The 14,254-nt window shown below is 31.9% G+C and overlaps 1 protein-coding gene across 2 annotated transcripts in view; it reads left to right on the forward strand.

Annotated features, from left to right (window-relative positions):
* The window catches only part of LOC143229124 (ras-related protein Rab-28-like), a 43,766-nt gene extending 30,038 nt beyond the window's left edge, over positions 1-13,728 (forward strand). For both annotated transcript variants that reach the window (XM_076460983.1, XM_076460982.1), the window contains exon 7: positions 7,236-13,728. In XM_076460983.1, the coding sequence (XP_076317098.1) occupies positions 7,236-7,421 (186 nt within the window). In that variant the 3' untranslated portion in view covers positions 7,422-13,728. The remainder of the gene's footprint in view (positions 1-7,235) is intronic.
* Positions 13,729-14,254: the final 526 nt, after the last annotated feature.

Below are 14,254 nucleotides of genomic sequence, written 5' to 3' on the forward strand. Positions count from 1 at the left end.
AGGATGCCTAAATAGCAAATATTGCAATTCTCACATTAGACTTTTTAAAATATTGTCTTATAAAATTAAGAACTTAAAACTTGTATACTATTAAAATATGATTTTAGCAATGCTTTATTGCTATATTTATTGGAATAACATAAAGAGAAAGTACTTTAGACTTCAAATGTGACTCACTAAAATCTTGTGACATGCCCAGAAACAGCTACCTGGAGAAGGAGGGTTAACAGGTCCATTTCTGATACAGTATCCTATCTCTGGTTACATAATACAATTTCCAACATCAACTGTTCTCTGTGTGTTCCAATTTTCATTTGCCAGTAACCTACCATAATGTATTTTCACGTGAAGCAGCTGCATGACAGTGTGCAAAAGAGTAATAGAAGTGTGACACAACTACTAGCACAGCTGACTCTCTTTCTCTCTCTATGCAGTTTAGCCCAAGTTCACTTCTCATTTGGCACTTGTAGTACTACCTGAACAAGAGGATGCTGATTTTGACATCCTGCCTTCCCTCCCTTTTGTTTAGCTCCAGTGGAAACTCCTAAGCCTCTTCCTTTTCTGGAGTTAATAAACCAGCTTTGTTGTTCCCAGACAAAATTCTCTCTACAGAGTGTTCCCTTGATTTTGCAGGTATTTAGCTGCTGGTATTCCCAGTGAGTACTCCACTACTGGATGCATTTGCCACCACCTGAATTCCAAGCTTCCAGGTTTTGGTCTCCTATTTCACATCCTTTGATTGTAGCTGTCAGTGCTTTCAATCAGAATTGAATGGGACTTTACTTTTATACCTATACCCTATCCACCTTTGACATCGGATCCTCTCCATCATTCAAATCACTGTGTTGCATGCCCTTGGTGACATCACTTTTGCCAGCACAGCTGTGGTTTCTACTTCTGCACATGTTCCTATTAACATCTCTCTCACCCACCCTCCTCAGATAATCTCCATCAGACATGTTACAGCCTTTCATTCCAACACTTAATCTTTACACGTGGCTTTTATCCAGTCCCTTCCCAGAATGACCTGGATATTCTTTGTGGGTTGCATCCCTGATTTTCCATTCAGTTTACCAAATGGTTTTCCCCCATTCAATCTTACTGTTCTGCACCTGGTTGTTCAACAAGAGTCTTTCACTATCCACCATTATTGGTTATTGTGTGGCCTTGTCAAGTACTTCCCATTTTACAAAATTTGGCCACATTTTCACTTTTCCAGTTCTCACTCTATTGTTTTGTTTTTTCTGCTTTTACTGTCTCTAGGTTTTACTGCCCTCCCTGATTAGAAAATTATTGTATCCTCCAATCTCTTACACTTACTATCTTAACGCCATGCCATCCAGTTACTTATATTGTCTCTCCATAATGCCCTTTTTCTTCTCTTTTTGGCATGTGGAAGTTAACATTCAAATTTGTTCATTGTCTTGCACGGTATATCACAGAAATATGTTATTCTTTACTGGGATCATCCCAAAATATTGATTGCATGTGAAGGTGATTTTCACCTTCACTCCTATTTCCTTTCCTTCCATTTTTCACCTCTATTATTGTTCTGATCTGGATTGTCTTTTATGTTCTGTTCGAGTTCTCTGCTGTTGCTTGGCTTGCACATTCTGTGGTTCTCATTGCCATTTGTTCATTCATTGGAACTCTTCATTTTCCTGGGATATCTACCCTGTAACCATCACAGGTTGGTTTTACCAGCTTATTCACCTAACTTGTTTTTCTCTGTCTCCCTGTTATTGACATTTATTCCAAGTCTTCTCCCATCAAATCTGTTTTCTTACCATGCCCTTAGCTCTCCATTTCCTTCATCCATTAGAGGATATATTTCTTGCTGACATGTGGACCTTTCCCATACATTTATTAGATATCCTTGTTTTAGTAATGAATAAAGTATAAAAGCATGAATTCAATTCCTCATTAGAAATGTTTCAGAAATTGTTCACTATGAATATTCACCTCAACTCACCCAGAATGGAATGTTCAAAAGTAATATATAGACATATTTGTCCTCCTTCCTGGAGTAAATAGGGTTGTTTCCATGTGTCTCTCCATTTGTCAAATAACATTTTTATAAACAATCAGACTTCAAAATAAGCATTGTAAATATGCCTTACAAAGAATGATCAATTATTCTGTTCCAGTGATTTTCGGAATATTGGACTAATAGAGCAAAAGAAAATTTGTATGTTTGAAGAAAATCTGTTAACCATCAAATAAAAACCTAATTTACGTACACAAGTGTTAAAACTGTTAATAGATGGAAATTAATATAAAATGCTTTGAACATTAGATATGAAGAAATATGTTCTGGTAAGTATTCAAGAACTAGAGAGAGATAATTTTTAAAATATTTTGTAACATACATTATTGAACTATATCTTTGCTAGAGTACATCATACAAGTTGTTAAACACTTGAAATAACTAATATTTTGAATAATTTTTCATTCTTATTGTTGTTCCTAGTATCAAACTAATACTGAATGTGTTAAATTATTTAGGGCTTGCTGATGATTTAAATATTTGTAAAGTTATTTCAAAAATTAGAAAAGGGACAAATGGTATTTTTGACTGGATATGAGATTTCAGATACCTGGTTCCTAATATATAGTTGGATTTGATACTTTTGGATCAGATAGTAAATGTAGCTATACGTATTGTAAATACATTGCAGACATGAACTATCACTTAACTATAGCATTAAACTACTTACTATGTCTTTTTTTTTTACATATAATAAGGATGTATGCAGGGATGTGCAGTTCTGCGTGAATGAGTGCTCACTGTAGGCCCCATAAAAGAATGCATCACATAGCAGTGTAGGACAGTGCTTTACACCCCAGATTGTGCTTGCTGTCCCTGTCACTACTGTGGCATACAATGGTAGTGCTGAGTGGGCTTGATGATTGTTCAAACTCCATAATGACTGTACTATTATTATTAGAAGGCTCTCACTTTTTAATACCAGGAAAATGCTACAATTTTTAGAAGCTAGATCAGGGGTTCCCAAACATTTGACCTATGGCACTTCACATCAAAAAGAAAAACGTTCTACCGCCTTAATAACAAAATACACTTAAAATAGAAACAATCGATCACTAGCACTTGATAAAGTTTACTTCACTTTTAGAATATAAATTTATTAACAGTATCAATATTTGAAGAAATTTTTTACTTCTACTTGTTCAAAAATTTCTGCTTGTAAAATTTATATCAGTAAAAGTACAGTGTACTTATTTATTTATTAGTGGCTCAAATGGGCTTATTTTTATTCACAAACTAGTTCAATATTTGGAGTTATGGTTGTTACCTGTAAGCACAAATCATCTTCAATATTTAGCCTGTTTCTAAATTTGGTATTTGCAGCTGTATACAGTGAAAATGTTTGTTCACAAAGATATGCTGTTGGAAAATGCATTAAAAATTTCAAAGCTCTGTTACTTCTTTCAGGGTATTCCATGGCTATTTGAATTCAAAATTGTGTAATTTCTTCCTTTTGAAATTTTGTTTTTAGGGTGTAATCACTTGCAATTTCTATAAGCTGCTTTTTCTCTTTCAAAGGCAAATCTTTGGTATTTGTAGAGTCAACAAAGGGATTTTGAATGCACAGTAATATTTCTAAACAAGGAGGAAAGTACTCCCCAGTAGTTGTACACAAATCAGATACATGTTGCAAGACTGAAACTTTTGCATCTTTACTTAAGGAAATTTCATTCATAAGTAAAAAACCACAGAGATTTTCAAAGAAATTAAGTTCTTCCATAAGTATACATTCACCCCAAAGTTTTAGCTTACATTGAAGCTCTTCCATTTTACTCTGAGCTTTGAAGTACATTACCCTGGTACCATGTATTGTAGTATTCACTTCATTTAGATAGGCAACTACATTGAAAGGTAAGTCACTTTCTATATCCAGCATTTGTCTCTTAATTTGTATGCAAGTTCAAAATGGCATTCAGATAAAAAAAAAAATATCTCCTCACGCAGTTCATAAAACCAAGCAAAACCTTTTCCCCGAGAAAGCCATCAGACTTCAATATAAGGCAGCAAATTTTTATGCAAACTTCCCATATCCTCACAGAATAAACTAAAGATTCTCGCATTGAGTGGTCTTGATTTTATAAAATTAAGTATTTTTATGACATCACCCAATACCTCTTTTAAGTCTTTTAGCATTCATTTCATGCAAGTGTATGATGATGAAGACAGCAGTGGATAATCTCGATGTCTGGGTTTTTCCTTTTAATGTGTGTCACTGGACCTAAATTTTTTCTAATCATAGCTGCAGCCCTATCAGTGCAAATACTTGAGCAAAGGTTCCATTTGATCTCATATTCTTCCATGAATAAAATGATCAGTTTAAATATTTCTTTGCTTGTTGTTTCAGTAGGCAAAGATTTGCAAATTAGCATGTCTTCTTCAAAACTAGTTTCATGAATATAGCAACTTTGCATAACCTGTGACATCTATTGGTTCATTCATCTGAAACAAAGAAATTGGACTCACTTTTACTCCTTATTAACTCCATTAAGCAATTTGCTGACATATCATTGATTTTTCGAGAAACCAGGTTGTCAAAAACCGGCATAGAGGTAATGTGTTTAAGAAATTTCTCATCAGTTGTGCACTCTACCATATCTTTTGCACATGGTTTTATCAAATCTTTTGCAATTGTATGACCTTCACTTGCTTTTGCAGTGCGGTAACTAACACAATATGAAGTAAATGAATGAAATGTAGCTTTCCTTGCATCTAATTACAAACACTTTCTTTTGAAATACGTGGAAGTTGAATTTTTTAATTGTGAGTGCTTGGTTTCTAGATGCTGTTTCAACTTTGCTGGATGCAAACTACTGTTACTCAACACTGTTCCATATTAAACACACAGCCTACAAGGTCTGTCTTCATTACCTGTACATGTAGAGTTGTACTCAATAAAACTTTCATAATACTTTCTTTTCTTTCTTGTTTCAGTTCTTTTTGCATCATCTTGTGTTTAGTGCTTGAGCACAATGATAATGCTGATGAATTCATATTAGGCTTAGGCCAAGGAACATTTTTACTTATATCAGATTTATTACTGATATTCACCCACTTATCCATTATAAGGGTAACAACAATTATTAATTTGTCTAAAAATGCATTCTTATATCTTTGGCACTTCAAAAGTATTTTCACAGATAAAAAATAGCTTCTTAATGAAAACTTGCTCAAGCACTTGAGTTGTATCATCATACAATGACATGCTGACCTAAGATCAGTGTTGCCATAATGAAGTCAGGAATAAAGATTTGTGGAAAAAAGATTAGGCTGCTTGAATAATACATTTTTCTAAAGGAAAAGGATAACCTATTATCTTAACGTTTTTTTGTTTGTTTTTTAACAGAATTCTTTTAAGCCAAATAACACAATATCAAACCACATCAGACGTGTGTCTAAATCTCAAATGAAATGAAGCAAAATGAAACATGATATCATGCGAGTTTATGACGTCATAGAGCTCATTGGTACCAAGTTTGTCTAATTAAACTACAACAAATCTAACCTATCCTAAAAAATTACCAATTATACCATGTAACTAAATTTCTACCTTTTTTTGTTCCTTGGCAGAAAGTGTGATTTTCCAATTGCTTATGCCTAAAGTAAATGGAAAAGACCTATTTTTCTCTTCAAACTTTGCTTTTGTGACCTGGGTAATGAAATTTTCAAATTTACTCATTTTCCAGAACATTCCAGGTAAATTCAGTGCTAAGTAGCTGATAGAGAATTTTCTCGAACTTACAAGAATTTTCAAGAACCTTATAGACTTTTCTAGAACTTTCCATAGTAATATATATACAGGAGCTCATCACTTCGGTTTAGTTCTAGCTGCCTAAGTGAACACATAGACCTATCTGATTTCATCAGAAATGGCATCAAGAAGCTGCAAGCATTCTCCAGATGCATCCAGAAGCCTAAAAGCTGTGCTGCTCCATAACGAGAATAAGTATCTGTCTCTTCCCCTGGCTCATTTGGTGCACCTCAAAGAGGAATACAACAGCATCAAGACCTTGCTAGAAGCCTTGAAGTATGATGAGTATGTCATATAAATATACCTTGAAATTGAAACAAAGGATACTGCATCTAATTGCATCACAATGTTTCAAATTTGGACAAATATCAGCTATGATATCAAGTTTCATTTTGTTTTATTTCATTTGAGATTTAGCCACTAATCCAGATCTGGCTTTTAAAAGACAGTTGGCATCAATGCCCAGGGTTGACCAATGTTTCATATGAAAATTACTAGGTTATCTTGCATCTCCAATGACACATGCAATCTTGAGATGGTGCCATATCTAGTAGCAACCAGTGGTACCACTATTGAAGTTAATTGAGATTGTGTAACACTTTTACCATGAAAACTTTTCCTAAGCTAAATAAAATCATCTGGCATTAGACAGAATGAAATATTAAAAGGCCTAATATGTGATAAATGTGTTATTATTAAAGATATATTTTACTTTTTTGATTCTGATTCAATTTTATAGTTTTAGGAAAAAATCTTAACATTCTAAAATTTCTTCGTGGAGTCCCAGACAACTATAGCTGAGCCCAAGGGCTCTGCGGAGCATAGTTTGAAAAACCATGAGTTAGATGATGCAAAACCAATTATGCATGATACACGTGTGATTGGTATCATAAATATGGTATTGCAAGGTGATTTGTTGATGGAAATGCTAATTAATTAATCAGTTCATTCATGAAATTGATGTTATCAGTAAGAACATTGCAATACATTTTTTAATTAATTATGTTTGTACGTGGTTTCATGTGCTATCCAAGAACTGACATTAGTGGTAATAATAGGTGTAGTTGTACTAAGAGAATTGATTATAGTTAGATAAATTGCAATAAATCTGCATCTTAATGTATTCTTCAATTAAATAAATTATAGGTATAAACTTGTATATTAAATCAGAATATTTCATTTATGGTATTGTACATTTTGAGATAAATGTTCTTTGTTCACACTTTGAGAATAATAATACTTGATCTCATTAACATTGTGTTTAACTATAAAAGGCAATTAAGGCAGCAGGATCAAATTTTTAACATTATAGATAATCATACAGTTAAAGTGATATTTTAGTGCCAGTGTAGCTTCTCATTATCTCTCTAAACTGATTTTGCTATGAAGTAGCAATAATGAGCTTAACATTTACAAAGTTTATTATTTTTTTGCCTGCAGGTGGATGTGTGTTTTCGAAAGATCGCTGCTGAACTCTTAGGAATTCACTTGTCACATGCTGAACAAGAAACTGTACAGCCAGTTGTACAAGCTGAAATTATTCATTACCAACATTCACCTCAACCAACCCAGACAGCAGCTACGACCAACAGAAGCACAAAGACTAGTATATGTTCACTACAATAGTGTTAAGGCTTATATTTACAAATGTATTCATGAAAATCTAAGCTATATCAATGCCAAAAGGCAAATGTTTTTTAAGCCACATATCATTGAGCAAGGAGTGTTGTAAGCACATTCAGATATGATATCTTACATCTGTGATATGTATTTATTTACCTTTCTTACAAACTGAAAATATTTAGTGTTCTTCAGTGGTAATTTCACCTATTGTACTTACTGACTATTATTTTCACCTAGTCTTACCTTAAAGAAGATAACGTATTTAAAATTTTAGTTGATTATGTTATTTACACACACTTAGATATAACACAGGAAAAAACAATAAAGGAAGCTGGGAAAAAGTGCACCATGACACAATATATTCTTTATTTAGGTTGTCATATGGCTGAGCTGTAAGAAAAAGTTATTACGTAATTATTTTTGTGAACAAAGTGTACATAATTTGTAGAAAATATTATTTCACCGTAAAAACCTTTAGAGAAAGATTTTTATTAGAAAACATTATATTCATTATGGAAGTCATTCAGCAGTAGAACCAAATCTTTTTATCTATATGCAGTCTGTCTGTTTTACTTTTTGTTTTGTTTATCTTCTTGTTTCATTATTCGATGCATTGCTTATTATGGTTTTTGGTGATTCTTGCACCTATCAATCTCTTTTTTTTTATTTTCAGCCTCTGTATATAAACTTGCACAACCTAGTTTGAGACATTTTACCCTCTGCTGTTTAAATGCTTCGATAAGTCCAAAACTTATTTTTGTGTACTGACCCAAACAAGTGAAAATGCTGTAGTATGTAGAACTCTTTGAAAAGTGTGCATTTTCTTTAATTTTTTTGCTGTAATTATGAGTCTTGTAATCTCCACAGCAACTTCTTTTGAACAGTTGAGTACCTATTGAACATTTCAGGCCTAAAATTTTCTCTCTAGCTTTTGTTTCATAGGGAGTACATAAGTAAAAAGTAATATAAATATTACTTGTACTAAAAGACAGTGTTACCTTACCCTTTACATTGTGGAATTGTTGTACTGTTTTAATTTGTAAATGCTAATTCAAGTCCCAATTGTAAATTATGACCTTTTGTTTAGATAGTTCATCTCTGAACAGAAAATAGACTTGTACTGTCTCTTTTCATTATAATTTTATTATCTGTCTAATCTACATGAATTGCTGATGTATGACTTCTAGTTGTAACTTTTCTTATTTGCTACAACTGTGTATACTCGCTATGTTACTTTCGATTGGATGTTATTAAGTGTACTGCTAATTCTATTTGGCACTTGTGGTACTTCAGAAAGTATTGGTGTTTTATGTGTTTCTTGCACATGTCATAACTGTAGAAATGTTTATAGGATATATGGAAATATTCTTCAGTCCTGTTCTATGCATTTGTTTTTTTCATTTTTGAAGTTAGATGTATTTTCTTTAATGTTTTTCTTGTTTTCTTCTGCTTCTTACCTGTTCCTGAACATCTAGTTGTAGTTTTCCTTCAAGTTTGGCTAAGTACTTCTACATCCTTGTAAAAATTAGTTTTATCATATATGAGGTATAACAGTTGAAGCTCAAGAACTTGCACCATTTGTTAGAAATAGTTAATTATAATTAATTATTAATTTCTTTAGGAACATCACAAACCATTACCCTCTTAACATTCTGGCAGTACTTGTATCTCAAGAAGTATTGATGTTTTATTTTTGAGCAACTTCATTTGCATCTATTTATTATGCCCCCTTTTTGTTTAAGTATTATTTTATGGCTGTTTTTTGTAGTCTTTAAAGTCTTATATGTGTATGTGTTTTGGTTACAGATTTTGAGTAAATGTAAAAAAACTCTTCTTTTATGTAAATTATGACATTTTTTTTAGGTGGTCTATTCCTGAAAATAAAGTAAACTCGTGCTGTCTCTTTTACTTATAATTTATTATCTGGCCAACCTTCATGAATTTTGGATATATGACTTCTAGCTGTTTTTTTTTTTAATGGCTAAATCGACATGTTCTGACTGTCTTACTCTCAACTGGATGTGACTAAATGTAGTACTAATCCTATGTATCCTGACACTAAGTATGACTAAATCTACTTAGCACTGTTTCTTTTCCTTTGTTTTTCTTCCTTTGCATATGTTCAGATGAAATTTGCTCAAACCTTCTATATTGTTTATTTTTACACAATTCCAAATTGTGCAAGTAACTCTTAAATGTATTAGCATCTCACATACATTAATTTAAGTCCCATTTAAGATTCTTTCAAGTGACTTTTACTGTTTTTTTGAACCTGTACCTCCATTCTTTTTTATATATATGTGTGTGTGTAAATGTGCATGTATGATTATAGGTTAAATTTTCTGCTTGCAAAGACCACTGTAGATTATTCTTTGAACTGCTATCATAAGATTTTTGTCATCAGTACCTTCCAAGTTCTGTTCTTCACTTTCATGATTTTGTGCTTTGTTCTTATACCTTGTGTAGATTTTTTCCATTTCTATTCCAGCCCTCTCCTTTTTCTTATCTTTCCTTCACCAGTGGTCTAGTTTGTTACTCTTCTTATCATTGACTACCACACATATATTGTTCTCTGAGTACCTATTTTTTCTGCTTTTGGTCTCATTTTGTGCCAACAGTCATTTTCCTTTTTTCCACCTTGGTCTCTTTCCTCACTTCTCTTTCTGTTTCCTATTCACATCCCTTGGAACCCACCTATAGTTGGAAATGGTTGATGTGTTAGACACTTTCCTACACATCTCTCTTTGCCTGGTCGATATTTTCTGTACATCATCCTCCATTTTTGTTTTCTTATTCCTTTCTCGTTTCTTTGACTGAATATTAAATCTTTTAATATTATTTGGCATTGTGTGGACCAACTCTTGTCATGTTTTTGTCATTGGGCTGGCATTCCTTATCTTAGACTACTTCCATCTGTTTGTGCCTTATCAAATGTTTCCTCTTCTACCTACCTACCTTCTTTCTTATAACAACTCAGTTTGGAGGAGAGGGGGATGTATTCTGGGACACATTCATTCTTTTGGATATTTCTTCTTTTGTCTTAACCAAATTAAGTTTATAATTTTTATTTCTTGCACCAACTGTTAAAAAATCTGCTGTTTCTGGTCTTTTTGCCTTCAGACATTAGACATACCACTCTGGGGACCATCATTCTCAATCGTTTTACATTATATCAGTGAAGTTATCTCTACACTTTAAATCTTTTGTGAGATTTGCTCTTGGTTGATCACAACCTCCTTGGATATATTTACTACCTTACATGACTCCACACTTCCTCTCTTTTAGTTCACTATTTCTCATATCTTTTTCTTTGTGTCAATTTTCTCATGGTGGCCAAGTCTTACCACTTATATTTGCCCATTCCTCTATTCACCTACTGTCTCTGATCCTCATCTTTATATACAACTATTCTCCTGAAGTCCTATTATTGGTGCTTCTTAACCCAGTTCAACCTTCAACTGCTAGCATTCAGAATTTTTTCCCCTCAATTTCTCCTCTTTCTCTCTTGCTTTACTATCATCTGTCCCTTTTTCCTTGAGCTTTATCTTCCATCCTCTGTAAGCATGGAATTTGAACAATCTGTTACCTATTGAGCTCGGCTTTTTGCTTTGAGTCACTCTTCTTGTCGTCACTTCACTGCATTTTTCTGTCAGAATTTGTGGTGGATCTTTTGTCATTAGTCTTTTAACCACTTCTTTCTTTTTGCTGTAATCCTGTGACCACCTTTCTGCCCTTTTTCCTTGGCTGTTAATCATTGGCTAGTCAGTGTGTATTTCTAATAATAGTTGGGAGGCCTTGTTCATGGACCAGGAAAGTGATTGCCCACTCATGTGGCTCATGCTTGCCTACTTTTAACAATATGGTTTTACAACTACCCATTGCACTGACTCCAGTAAAAGATCTTTATGTCTGGTAGCCCATTGGAGGATCCAGATACTTATACAGGTCTCTCCAATGTGAATTCTCTTGAGCTATGAACTCTGAAATATCATTCACTTTCCTGTCAAATACGTAAATGATTAATAATATAATATCCAGTATACTGTATGGAAAATCATGTAGTGTTAAATAAAATTAATTTCTTTATTTCTTTGTCCACCAAGTCATGTTGAGAATGATATCAGTATGATTCAAGTATTTTTTGGTGCATTTCAGTAATATTAAAAGGTGAAAAAATATTTGTTAAAATGTGAAGAAGTAATTGCCTTTTCTTGCTTCAAAAAAATTATAGGCTAGATGCATTACTTTGATTAGGCTTATGATGAGAAGTTAGTTAAACACTACTAAAACTGACACTTTATATCACTCACTCTCTTTCCTTTTACATATAATCTGTGCATGTTTGAATTTACCCATGAAACTAGAAAAATAAGTGTGTATGTATACACATATAGATGCATGTGGACAGTGTTTTGGGCTTCATTCGCTTTTCACAATTAGTAATTATTATGATTCATTATTTTCTAAATGTTTTATTTAGCCTATTTGAAACATTCTTACTACTGTTTGAAACGTTTTGTTGTAATCAGGAAACATATATATATTCATAGCTATTAAAAGTTGTTTGCTGTGCTTGAACAAAAAAGAATGAAAATGAGAATAGACTGTAATGCAGAGGAAAAACCTTTACTTTTGAATGTTTAATGATAAAGCCTTCCATATAGTTAATATTATTCACATGTTCAGAAGGAGACTTTATGATCATTCTACCCAAAGTATTGTATATGAAGGTTGTGGAATGTGTAAACTTTAAAAACTAACAATATTTGTATTCTTACATAATTGGTGTTTTCCCTATGTGTACACAGGTTTAACTTTAATATTTTACATGATTTTAAAACCAAAGTAGTAGTATTTATGTTACATTTTTAATTCAAGACTATTTTATAAGGTAATTTACCAGCTTACCTTGGATGATAAAATGATTTTCATAAATTCATCCATAACCAGAATGAATAATCACGTAATTCTAAATTGTAATTGTTATTCAATTAATTGGTAAGGTTATTTTACAGTTTAAGTAATCAGTTTAAGCTATTATACTTGTCCAAAAGTGATATTATTGTTCTTTCACCTAAAGGCTAAAGTCACTTTAACAGTGAGCTGTATTTTCTAAAAACCAAAAAATGTGAAATTTATACAAGAAAAGAGTTTGTTCATGCTTAATATGTTTTTATTTATTTTATTTTAAACCATAAGAGCCCAGTAGTTCTTGTACTTCGTACCCTAATGGAGTCACAATGGCAAATCATTGGCTGAAATAAAAATATTTTGTTATATTATTATCTGACAGGTAAAGGTCTTTTTTTGAAAAAAACAAAACTTTATTGCCAAGGTGTCTCAGTCCATCCAGTATGCTCTACAAATTATGACAAACATAAAGTGGATATTTGTGTCAGAGTACATTTAACATCTAACATAGTAAAAGTATTTTGACAATATATATATATTGTATGTCTTTGTTATCCAGTCTGTAAATATATATAGACACACACACAAATATTGTCAGTACTGTGTAAAATCTTTTGTTTAAGATATTATTTACAATCTGTGTTACAAATTTTACAAATCTTTATTTGTATAGCCAGATGTATTCGAACTCAGCTATACATCAGACCTCTTCCTGATTGACTAAGAAAAGGTATTACTGTATATCTTTTATTAATGATATACTGGTATCATTGCAGTAATGTTAGAAATTAAGTTGAATTAATCTGTTAATCCTATCTTAAAAATTCAAAATAGAAGGTATAGAATTTTGTGTATCTTTTATTATACAAAAATATTTTTCATTTAGTATAAAAAGCTAAGTATAATGAAAACATTATTTTTATTTCATGCATTTCTTGAATAACAAAGCAAAATAAGGTGTTCAAATACAGAACTAATTTTAAGTTTATTGTAGTTTATTATATTTTCCCAGGTTTCTTAATTGATTTTGTTAGACATGTTTTCGATTGTTCCTCAATGAAACATTGGTCGTGTTATCAAATGTTTTTCCTTAACTTTCAAATAAGTTTCACCAAAATGTTTTCTGGAAGATTATTTTTTCTATATAACTGCTTGACATTATAAGTTTTTTAATACAGGGATTTAATTTTTTTACTTGTAGAAACATTCATGAGCATAGAACTGTGTATGCAAGTTATGCTTATCATGACACCCTTTTTAATAGGTAATTACAAAACACATTGTGCTAGATGGTTAAGATAAATGACATTGTTACAGCATTATAAAACTTGGAATATCTATATGTATACCAAATGAAAATAAAAAATAGTTGACTTATTATATCTTTGAAGGATAAAAATTATTTAATCCATTTTTATTGTTGTGCAACATATTTTAACATGAAATTGTTTTATATACTCTTATGTTCAGTAGCTAGCTGATATTTTATGTAAATCAGAAGTTTGTCATTATGAAGATATTAAAGGTGAACATCTACAGGTAACTAACTTACATGACTACTTATATTTACAATAAAGAACAAAATTATAAAATACTGTATATAGTAACAGCATCTAGTAGATTAACTGTACAACAGTTTTGCTTATAGAATATCCTTCTGTATTTATATATGCATAAACACATACATAGAAAAAACAATAATTTTAATATTGTGTTTTATTGGTCAGTGTTAGTCTGTTGATTAAAGATTGATTTCTTAAAATTTAGTATGTGGAAGGACAATGTATTGATTTGCAACTGGTTAAAGAGCTGATGAAATTTTAGTATAATAGTTTTCTATAAACAGAGTTGGTATTGATAATCATGCTACTGGGAAATTTCCAAACATTGTTTGCCCAACACAACTTTTCTTTAGCCATGTCTAA

This window comes from Tachypleus tridentatus, chromosome 10 (assembly GCF_004210375.1).
Source record: "Tachypleus tridentatus isolate NWPU-2018 chromosome 10, ASM421037v1, whole genome shotgun sequence".
Taxonomy (NCBI): Eukaryota; Metazoa; Arthropoda; class Merostomata; order Xiphosura; family Limulidae; genus Tachypleus; species Tachypleus tridentatus.